Source organism: Limulus polyphemus, unplaced genomic scaffold (assembly GCF_000517525.1).
Source record: "Limulus polyphemus unplaced genomic scaffold, Limulus_polyphemus-2.1.2 Scaffold3814, whole genome shotgun sequence".
Classification (NCBI taxonomy): Eukaryota; Metazoa; Arthropoda; class Merostomata; order Xiphosura; family Limulidae; genus Limulus; species Limulus polyphemus.
Genome location: NW_013669424.1, coordinates 74,351 through 86,544, shown reverse-complemented (window position 1 = coordinate 86,544; position 12,194 = coordinate 74,351). Strand labels below are relative to the sequence as shown.

Here is a 12,194-nt window from a genome sequence, read left to right as displayed (position 1 = left end):
TTTAGTCCTTAAACCTACCGGTGGGCTTCATATGACAAACTAACTTTTGTTGTTTTTTTATTACATAAAACTGTCTTTAAACTTAGTTATGTAAGAGAAAATGTGTCAGTATACTAGTAGAGATGTCCAAGCGCAAACAACGGAGGACAAACATGTAAAAAATTACTACAACAAGACCCATATCGTTTAGTTTGATCACGAATGTGTTCTACGTGCCACATAGCATGTAAGTTTAGGACGATTCTGAGCTGCGGCCAAGCAAGTGAACGTACTTGTTTTGAATTGTACGAAATTATCAACACGTGTGTGTTGACCCCGCAAAAATATTCTTAATAACAGCACAGCTAGAGGGCGTTTCTGTACGAGTATGCGAATTTAATTTGGTTTATTTCGGATATTCGTACAAGGCTAACAAGGACTACCTGCTCTAGCTCTCTCTAATTTTGAATTGATAGACTAGAGGAAAGGCAGATAGTCAACAGCACCCACCTCCAATCCTTAGACTACTGTATTCGAACAGCGGAATTTGACTGTCTCTCTTATAACGCAATCAAGACCCCAAATATGCGGAGGGAATTTTTTCCGGCAACTAGTCACGAACCATGAATCCTCGAATTCACAGTTCAGCACGCTAACCGCCAGGTCGCATCTAGCCATATCCACTATGAGGTTAGCTTAAAACAACGTATCAGATATAGTCCGTGCCAACGTTTGTTTGTTTGTAATTATGCACAAAGCTACACAATGGGCTATCTGTGCTCTGCCCACCACGGGTATCGAAACTCGGTTTCTAGCGTTGTAACTCCGCAGACATACCGCTGTGCCACTGGAGGGCCCGTGCCAAAGTCAAGGAAACAGTTTTTGCAAAGCTTCAAAATAATTAAAGCAGTGATTTGTTCCTGCTTGAATAGGATATATAAAACAACAATGTCAAGAATAAACATTCAATAGGATATATAAAACAACAATGTCAAGGATAAGCATTGAATAGGATATATAAAACAACAATGTCAAGAATAAGCATTCAATAGGATATATAAAACAACAATGTCAAGATAAGCATTGAATAGGATATATAAAATAACAGTGTCAAGGATAAGCATTGAATAGGATATATAAAACAACAATGTCAAGAATAAGCATTGAATAGAATATATAAAACAACAATGTCAAGAATAAGCATTGAATAGGATATATAAAACAACAGTGTCAAGGATAAGCACATCTTATCTTATCTTATCGGGAATGAAATAAAACTGAATTACGTGTTGTGTACAGTTAGTAAAACGGGGAAAATGTTTCATATTTATTAAACAATATATTCACATCATCAACAGAATTGGTGAAGGAAAAATTCTGACGGTATAATTGATGTTTACTTCTTCATATGGCACGGAATATATCAGATACGTTGTTTCAAGCGAACCTCGCAGTGGGTGTGGCTAGACGCGACCTGGCGGTTAGCGTACTAAACTGTGAATATCCTTTTGTTTTTAATCTAAATTGAACTTAATTTCAAAACCAAATATTCTGTCTGGATTATGTGATACGATGATATAGAGAAAGAAAGTTGCTATAACACATTCATGTAAGAAAATCATAACCAGTTCAAGAGCCCAATGACTATGGCTATGACAGTTATCTCATCTCTATAAAAACACCGCTCTCTCAGTGGTGATTGAGTTTCGATACGATTTTAAAAAAGGTTTTGGTTTTGTTTATTGCGAAACATATATACTTATCTCTTGCACCATATTAAATATAGCTTAAGATAAATCTAGCTGAGGGTACCCGTTAAGGAAGCAATAATTATTTAAAGGAACATGTTAGATAATTGAATAATTAGAATTGTTTAAACATTTGTTTAACAAGTTAAAGCTTGGAATGGTCTATTCTTTCATTGGGGTGTGTGTCTATGAGCCACACTAGTTTCGGAGAATTCCACTCCTCATCAGTGACCCTGGACACTACCACCAATGAAATATCAGACCAAACCAAGCCTTCATACTAGTGAGGTATCGAAAATCAAACTGGTGAGTGTAAAACACGTAAATACACCAGTCTGATGTTAGATAATGTTCCTTTTCCTTCCTACTTTTGTTATTAAATCCCCAATGACCTCATTAGATGCTAATTGCATACCCTGCTTTGTGGAAGGTAACGATTGACTCAATTAACTGATTAAGTACTTATGTCTTTAAATTCAAAGCCGAACGTTTATTAAAAAGTGAAACTGTGCTCTATTTCATGGTGTTTTTATCCCCCTTCTCTGGTTAAAAATCCTAAAACAAGATAGCCCATGTACACCGTCGGACAGTTTCTAGTTACCATACCCAAAACTACACATACACATAATGTATCATCTTTAAAGCAAGATACAGAAAATTACTAAATTCGCGGGTCTCGAATCTGTGTCTAATTGTTTGTAAAGTGCATTCAAGAATGCAGGAAAATAGAGACGTTATCGTTCACTAACACCAAAAAAGGCTAAAAACTGTACACTTAGACTAAGAAAGATTAAAAACTGTACACTTAGACTAAGGAAAGCTAAAAACTGTACACTTAGATCAAGAAAAGTTAAAAACTGTACATTTAGGCCAAGGAGGGTTAAAACTGTACACTTAGAACAATACTCGAGGAAATCTCGTGACATTTCGCAAACAGCACATTCAAGTCTTTTACCTGTAACTAGCCAGCAGACAAGATATGCCATATCTATAGAACACATCTTTTATATCATACTAAATTTATCAACAAGTTACACGCTATAATAGATTTACTTTGTAAGAAAGCCCCCAGCTCGTTGTTGTATGGTATTATCATGTAAATATTACTTGTGACATTCTACTGAGTAACATAATTTCACCCTTTCCTAAAAACAGAAAGAAAAAAACGTTGCCGAGAGTCGGTTGATACATAGAAAAAAAACGTTGTCCAAAAAGCGTTGATACATAGAAAAAGAAACATTTCCCCGAAAAGCGTTGATACATAGAAAAAAAAACGTTGTCCAAAAGCGTTGATACATAGAAAAACGTTGTCCAAAAAGCGTTGATACATAGAAAAAAAACGTTGTCCAAAAGCGTTGATACATAGAAAAAAGAAACATTGCCCCAAAAAGTGTTGATACATACTAGAGGGTTTTTATTTTTACATAAACATTTGTTTTGTTGTTGTTTTTTCGTGTGGCTTGTCTTAATAATTTAATATATTTACTTCAATGATTGCTTAAGAATAAACGATTGACGTCCTCAAACTATTTTTTTTTCTACTACGTATTATACGAGGTACTGTGTAAATATGTAATTTTTATTTGTCAATTTATATGTTTATATATATATGTATCTATACTTTTTTGTGTGTAGGAATCGTTCATTGATCAGGATAATGAACTTTTCCGCAAACTGTTGTCTCTCTACGACACGATCGCCGAATTGAGGGATCGTCAGCAGAAAGCTGAAGAGGACACTAGCGACGATGAAGCTGAAGACAGTCCAAGTTTAGAATCACTGTCCGATACATATAATCAAACAACCACAACGTCGCCTTCTTCAACATTATCCTCGTGCTCTAGTCATTGTGTACAGAATAAACCCTCCATTCTTCCACGTGCACCTCACGGTAGTCATTTGGAAAACTCCACACAGCGCCAGCTATCGAGCAACGGCGCAGAATGCTTTCGATGTTGCTCAGGAAAAAAGATGGCGCCACAGTACAATAGACGACGAGCCAAATCCTACGGCATGTTGTATTATCGGGATGACGACGTTCCTTCGTATGATTCTGGAATATATTTACAAGGCTATCACTCGGACTCCGACCACGAAATATTTGTGTAATTTAGATAAAGAATTATCTCTACGGCTTTACTAGAGTAGTAGTTTTAATAACTAGTCCTTTTGTTAACGCATAGAAATGTTTATTCAACGAACAGTGGCTCCTTGCACTTTTATAAATAGTGCACAATGGATATTAATTAATTTAGGAAATAACAATAATATTTCTGGCTGAATGGGAAACGAAAAAGTTTTGTATTAAAATAGTTTTACTTCGCACAAATAAAAGTAGGATATTGTGCAACAACCGCAAAACAATTTCGAAAGTTTTACCTATTATTTCAATGTATCGATCTCTTTCAGACCAAATACTTTTATTAAATAAAGTTAAAAAGAAATTTTGATATTATGGGCTTTAAATGCTGGTTATATGAATAGTTGAAGTGTTTTTGTTTTATGTAAAGAGAACAGAAGTTGAAAATTTAAAGCCACGAAGAATATACTGTATTTAAGTAATTTGCCAACCAATAAATTAGATTTTAGTCTTTGCAGTTTTTATGCCTCATTACTTAAAAAAACCGATTTATTTTTACCTCCAATTGCCGTAACATTTTTTTTTTATTACGAAGAGTTATGTACTTCTATTTATGGTAAAGCTACCCCCCCAGTTGCCCCAAATTTTGAATTACTGACGAGAGGGAATTAAAGCAACCAGGCAGCTAAGGGTTTGTTTGTAATTAAGCACAAAGCTACACAATGGGCTATCTGTGCTTTGCCCATCACGGGTATCGAAATCCGGTTTCTAGCGTTGTAAGTCCGCAGACATACTGCTGTGCCACAGAGGGGCGGCAGCTAAGGGATTAATTGTCTTATAATGCACTCACAACTTAACGTGCAGAGAATTCAAACCCGGTTCGCCATCTCTGAAATTTAGAGCTCCACCAGAGGGCAAACTGACACTCCAAGAGACATTTAAAGTTTGATTATTTTAAGTTCCTAGCCCAATATTCCTGAATGTATTTATTTACAGTCTTGTGATATAAAGGAGTATTACCTATTTATACATTTTTTCTTTTAATGCCCTCTGGTGGTTGTAATATGCCGAGTCCATCAGGTTCACTAAATGAAATAGGTCATGTTTGATAATTGTCTAATATATATAGTTGGGTTGCAGGCCTTGAAAATAAATAAAAACGTAAGAGTGCTTTCCAATACGTCCTGTTCAACACACTGGCTTATATACTATAGAGAAGAAAATAATTTAATCCTCCCTCTAAAAGAAATAGCGTGTGCTGTTACTGGTGGTAGGACAAATAGGATTTTACTTTGGATCTACAGAAATATTGAATACAAGTCTAAAGAGGTTATAGTTTCATTGTAAAGATCACTGGTTAGGTTACATTTAAAGAATTGTGTTCAGTCTTGGGCTCATTATCTAAGGAAGGTCATTGAATTTCTGGAAAAGGTTCAGTTTGTTTGTTTGTAGTTAAGCACAAAGTTACACGAAGGGCTGTCTGTGGTCTGCCCGCCACGGGTTTCGAAACCAGATTTCTAGCGTTATAAGTCCGCAGACATACCGCTGTGCCTCGGGGGGGGGGGCGGAAAGGGTTACTAGAATGGTGCCTGGGATGGAGGAGTTGTCATATGAAGAGGTGTTAAGATATCTGAAATCGTTTTCTCTTGAAAGAAAAGATCTGATTGAGATGTTTAAGATTGTTAAAGGAATTGACAGTTTTGATGCATCATCCTTTTTCATACTTAATAGCGATAACAGTAGGACTAGGGGACACAAATATAAATTTTGGCCATAATTATATATATCTATGTGTGTATGTGTTAATTTTAACGGGAAAGGGGGAATTTGATTATTAAAAAAAATAATCGTCTATTGAGCATTGTTTATGATAGTAAAAACCACACTTGAACTTTAACAGGCGGATGTTTTTTTTAAGGCCAAAGAATCCACTCGCATAGGTGCTATTTTTCCTTTAAGGCTATGTTGATTAAACTCTTTAAAACACTTGAAATTACGAGTTTAGTTTTGTATGGATAAATATACTAAACATTGAATTAATACATTTTTTACCGAATAAAAACGAAAACTTCTAAACTCAAGATTTATATATATTTCTAAACATAGCATATTTTATTTTCAATCGTTCAGGTGAAGTATTTGCTCCCAACATCCGAAGGAAACCCATTCCAGAGGCAAACTACCCTCTTAAAAATAAAACTGTCTGAGATGAAGATGACTCCTACTTTATTGCACCGTTCTTTTCCACAGTATTTATCAAGTTCGTAAAATGTGCCTAGATTCACCCGATGTGTGACGATTTAACTATTTCTAAAATTCGAATTTCTCATTTAAAGTTTTGGTTTAGCGAATAACTGAATGAAATAATTAGTATATTAACTACGACTGGCGTCAAAATTTAACAACTTGAAGATTTATTATAATTTTTGCCGCATAGCGAACGTCGGCGGTATTTCTTTTTACATAATTTATAGTTTAACAACAACAACAGAAAACACAATTCATTCACACACCCGAATATTTCATATTTCGTGGAATTTTATTAAAGCCATTGTTTTTCAAAATTACGTTCTTACTTACATAGCTTCGGAAAGTTATAAATGCTGTTTGAAAATCAGAAACGTTAGGGTAACTCTTACGTAGCACAATTACGCCCTCTATACAACACTCGTGTAATTAAAATGTGGCCTCCTAAATGCAATATACACAAATGTTTCTGAACTTAACTTAGACAAATAAAAAGGATTAAATAACAGTGAGAATAGGTTTAATGATATTGGAAACAAACAAACAACAACAACAACAAAAAGAGAATACATTAGTATTGATAGGTAAACACATTTGGCGGGAACTTGTAATCCACAGTTTGGCACGTTCCCTACAAAAATAAACTGGAAGCTTCAGCATTAAAAAAAAAAAATCAAGTTTAACTGTGCTGCCGCCTAGAGGACAGAATGCAAACTAGCATGCTATTTATTTTGAGGTATTCAATAATCATGACATAAGTAATAGTATAACTTCATTTGGATGTTAATATATAAAAATCGTTATTCACACAAACTATTAATTCCTACTGCACCAGTTTACTAATTAAAACCACCTTTTCAATCAACAAATATTCCAAAATTTCATGTTTGGATATATTTTCATTTCTTAAAATTTTTTTTAGATGTTATCAAAATTTTACGCGTTAGTTGAATACATTTTTTACTGACCAACAGCATACACAAACAACAAAATAATCCTAGACTTCTCTAAATAAGTCACAACATTTGGTGTGACGAAAGAGAATCTTTATAATAAAAATGCCGACACCAATAATACATATTTAAATCACTCTTTAAATCATATAGGAAAAAAAAATACCCTTCAAATTTTTTTCTAGATGAGAATTTTAAGGATAACTGAACAAGTTCCAAACATAAAGCCTAATCGTGTTCTTCTCCTTTAGGTTATTTAACGTACAGTCAAATGCATCTCTCCCCCAAATATTAACGTAGCAGTGATTTTTTTTATCTCTCGAGACATAGTGAATTTAAACTTATGTTTTTGCAAAAACGTTTTGAGTATATTAATAGCTAAAGTCAACTGATAGAAACAGTTAAATCTACATCAAACGTATTCAACACCTGCACTTCAAAATTGTAGATGCTAACGTTTTCACTGTCGTATTTCAGCATCTACTAGAATAGCTCAAATATCCCGAGTTATTTCGAAACATGCTCACCAGGTGGATTGGAATTAGTCGGTCGCCTTCTTGTAAGCTCGCTTAGATTGTTGTTTAACGAAAACAAATGCTACCAAACCACACAGAAACCAAGCTAGATGGAAAGCAAGAGTGATGATGATTGGCTGATAGAGCGGCCATGTTGTTTGGTAATCATGTAAGTGCAGTACGTCGGAATCACTAACTATTCCACAATCGGCTTTCACTAGGATGCCGCTTTCCTGTTTCACCACAGGATTTCGAGTGCAGTAATACTTGGCATCACTCACTTGCTTACCTGTAAACTCCCAGATTACAACTTGCTCCATCATCCATCGCATTGGAGATACCCACTGTAACCAGAACAGCACTGGAGACAAACCAGTGAAATGGACTGTATATCCGGCAGGGGTTGCACAGAGGGTTAGAACGAAGCCAGCCAAACCCGCCGCTAGGTGGCGTGAGGACAGCATCCAACCAAGAGCCATAAAAAGCATTCGCATGGTCAGTAAGTACAGCAGCATGTAGCCTATATAGATACCAAAGGAGCCGACTCTGGAGTCCGATTCCAACCCAGCTATGGAATAGACTGGCACGATGTAAGCGAGACACACAGCAGCAGCTGGTGGTAAACTGTAAGTCAGCTGCAAAAGAAACACCAACAGGAGACATATTAGGTTACTGCGTTCATTCTACACGTGTAAAATTTAAAAACAATTAATTCCTTAATCAGGATATCAAAAATTATTGAATACATATAACATTAGATGGCGTAGATACACCATTACCAGGCGCCCAGGTTTTGGGTCGCACGCCTAACAAAAAATGTAAACAGAATACCACCAATACTTTAATAAGTCCAACTAAGTACTACTCGAGTCTAGGTATTTTATCAAATTTTCTTGATCAATTCTTTATACTATAACAAACAAAAACTTGTGCAATAAGAAGATGTACGTGAATCTCACGATAGTAAACGGTATACAAACAAGACGGTAAATTAAAATGATGTATGTGGACCACGCAATAGTAAACGGTATACAAACAAGTCGGTAAATTAAAATGATGTATGTGGACCACACGACAGTAAACGTTATACAAACAAGTCAGTAAATTAAAATGATGTATGTGGACCACACGATAGTAAACGGTATACAAACAAGACGGTAAATTAAAGTGATGTATGTGGACCACGCGATAGTAAACGGTATACAAACAAGACGGTAAATTAAAATGATGTATGTGGACCACGCGATAGTAAACGGTATACAAACAAGTTGGTAAATTAAAATGATGTATGTGGACCTCAATGTAGTAAACGGTATACCAACAAGTCGGTAGGTTAAAATTTTGTATGTGGACCACACGATAGTAAACGGCATACAAACCAGTCGGTAAGTTCAGATGGTGTATGTGGACCACACGATAGTAAACGGTATACCAACAAGTCGGTAAGTTAAGATGGTGTATGTGGACCACACGATAGTAAACGGTATACAAACAAGTTGGTAAGTTAAGATGGTGTGGTCCACATACACCATCTTAACTTACCGACTTGTTGGTATACCGTTTACTATCGTGTGGTCCACATACACCATCTTAACTTACCAACTTGTTGGTATACCGTTTACTATCGTGTGGTCCACATACACGATAGTAAACGGTATACAAACCAGTCGGTAAGTTAAAATGGTGTATGTGGACCACACGATAGTAAACGGTATACAAACCAGTCGGTAAGTTAAGATGGTGTATGTGGACCACACGATAGTAAACGGTATACAAACAAGTCAGTAAGTTAAAATTTTGTATGTGGATCCCACAGAGAGTAAACGTGATGAAAAAGTAATCTTTTGTTCTAATAAGCAAGATTTCATAACACTACATTTACTTAATCAGAGTAGGCTTCAGTGTCTACAACTGAGATTTTATCCAATGTTTTATTGTTGAACAGATACGTCAGATTAAAGACTTTTTAACGCAACAACTGAGAATTTGCTCTGAACAACAATTAGGGCGAAGTCATAATCATAGTCTACATATTTAATCATCTTAAAATGACAAAACACCAAAAGACCACTGCAGGTCACTTTCTTTTGCATATTTTGTCATACTTTTTATCCAAGATAGTTTCCTGCTTCAACAGTCTCAATGTCATACATTAATTACATAAAAAGTAACCAAAATGATTACTACCTTAACAATGGAACAATTAACACGTAATAAAAGTCTTGCTTTAGCTACGTCATTTAAAAAAAATTAATTGACTTACAAATAATTTCCTCTAAAAACATAATTACTACTATTACTACTGCTACCTCAATAAATTACTACTATTATTATTATTACTACTGCTACCTCAATAAATTACTACTATTATTATTACTACTGCTACCTCAAAAAATTACTACTATTATTATTACTACTGCTACCTCAATAAATTACTACTATTACTTAAAAGCAGTCATCCTAGTTTTTTTACCAAGAGTTTCATAAAATTTTGAGGTATTTGAATAACTATTTTGAAAGTTGTAGCTTGCAAGGTGTTTTTATTTCATTACGTAGCTACGGTTGTAGCTTGTAAGGTGTTTTTATTTTATTACGTAGCTAAGGTTAATTTCGAATTCTCAATTAATATACCATAAACTTTAATTCAAGTATGAAAAAAATATTCATATAAAGTCAAGCATGTTATATCAGATCCACTTCTTTAGATTTCAATAAACATGAATATTTAGGAAGTAACCTACCTTTGATATGAGGTACGCCAAACGGGAATACAGCCCCTCCCTTATGTCACGTGATACAAGGTCTTTATCTCGCCATACTAGTGAAATAAAAATATTCTCTGGTTAAAAACTAGAAAATTAGTGAATTATATTATGATGCAGAACAAAACTGATTAATACAAGACACTCTAAGGACGTGATCCGATTTGATTCAACTGATGTATGAAAACAATTTAAAATGTGTTAAAAACTCTTAGTAAAGCTACTGCCCCACCCTCCACAGATATCTTAGTAAAGTTACTAGCTGGCCCGCAAATGTCCTAGTAAAGCCATTAACTCACGCAGAAACATCTTAGTAAATCTACCAAATCATCCAGAAACATCTTTAAGCCACAACCTCAGAAGTAGTACATGATGTTTTCCTTCTTCCTGTAAGAATTCGTTCTATTTGCCTGGTTGGGCAGAAATGGTGAGTAGATCCTGCCATCTTTATATATATAGCGTTTCGTGACGTTAGTCTTTCTATATTCAAGGTTGCCATGGCCTTGTGTAAATCATGATGCTCCAACAGCTTTTATGTAAAAACATACATTTGTGAGAAAACACTATTGTCAGAATATGATTTAAATACACTTGCCATTGTTCAGGATTGTACTTTGTCAGTTTTAATTGTCCCCGTTTCATGCAATTAAGTAGTTAAAAATTAAACGAAATTATAACCGAGAAATAGCCATTATTCAGAAGACTAATTTTACTTAGTTTAGAATAATATTTTGGTAAAATTCTAAATTGGTGAGGAAGTACAGTATTATTAATCTTACCATCTGTTATGTAATTCAACATCATCGGCAACAAGGCCACGCCCATTATGACGTAATACATTCCGATCCTATCAAGAACGAACTCTTGTTCAAGTCCACCTCGAACTTTCCAGTAAATTACTCCAACCAGAACAGACATCAACGAAGACAAAAATACGTTATTGATGAAGTGCAGAACATTGTAAGGAAACATGTAGATTAAAACTCGTCTGGAATGGAATAAACGAATGATTCATATAAAAACGATTTAAAAAAATAGCAACATCTATTTCGAAATTATTTTCTTATTAATCAAACAAGATATTCCTACAAGTTTTACAAGTAACTGGAAATCAATGACATCTATCTCGTTCTTGAACTCTTGAAAATGAAACTGGAAGGAGCAAGAAAGTCATGAACTTTCACATTGGTTTCTTGTCTTATTTTTCCTTAACCAAAATTTACTATTTTAGTAATTTTCGTTATGATCTCTATATAATATATTAATACAATTTTGCATGAGAAAAAAAAAGTTCCCGGCGAAATTAATTAACGTATTTTAAAATATATCACTGCCGTGAAAAGATGTGTGATACCGCTTTAGAAAGTGCTGGCAGTAGACTTTTTTGTAATACAACTCTTAGACCCTATTTTAAGTTGTTTTTTTAACATCAGATGGCAGCACATATAACCTTGATACAAAGAACCACGTGAAGATTGGGAATAAAATAAACACACCATAGACTATCCATCAGCCTTAATATTTTACAACACACACACACACACAAGAAGTTATGTCTCGATATAAATGATATGCCATCAAATCAAAATTGTTACGAATAAATCTAATTTTTCTACATTACAATAAGAACAGCGATCTCAAGTTTTAAACTTTATTATCAAAATGTCATTAAATTTTAGAGTTAATCTTTCTTTGGATAACTGTAGATTCCAAGTTTTTTTTTTCAGAAATAAAAATACAACAAATTATTTACTTGGTGCCTTGGTCACACATGAACCAATACTTGTCACTCCTTCACCTCGGATAATCCCGGTTTCAGTAGTGGAAACATTTGTAAGCCTATATTTATATTAACTTTTAACTGTGTATTTTTTCTAAATACCCCCTAAACACACTTTAATATAGACTAT

The 12,194-nt window shown here is 34.5% G+C and overlaps 1 protein-coding gene across 1 annotated transcript in view; it reads right to left on the bottom strand.

Moving 5' to 3' along the window:
* Positions 1-6,381: 6,381 nt before the first annotated feature.
* LOC106470085 (ATP-binding cassette sub-family G member 8-like) overlaps positions 6,382-12,194 on the bottom strand; it is a 43,263-nt gene continuing 37,450 nt past the window's right edge. Inside the window, exons 8-10 of the mRNA XM_022398644.1 lie at positions 11,064-11,272; positions 10,264-10,340; positions 6,382-8,157 (exon numbers count right to left, since the gene is read on the bottom strand). Coding sequence (XP_022254352.1) covers positions 7,549-8,157; positions 10,264-10,340; positions 11,064-11,272 — 895 coding nt within the window. The 3' untranslated portion in view covers positions 6,382-7,548. The remainder of the gene's footprint in view (positions 8,158-10,263; positions 10,341-11,063; positions 11,273-12,194) is intronic.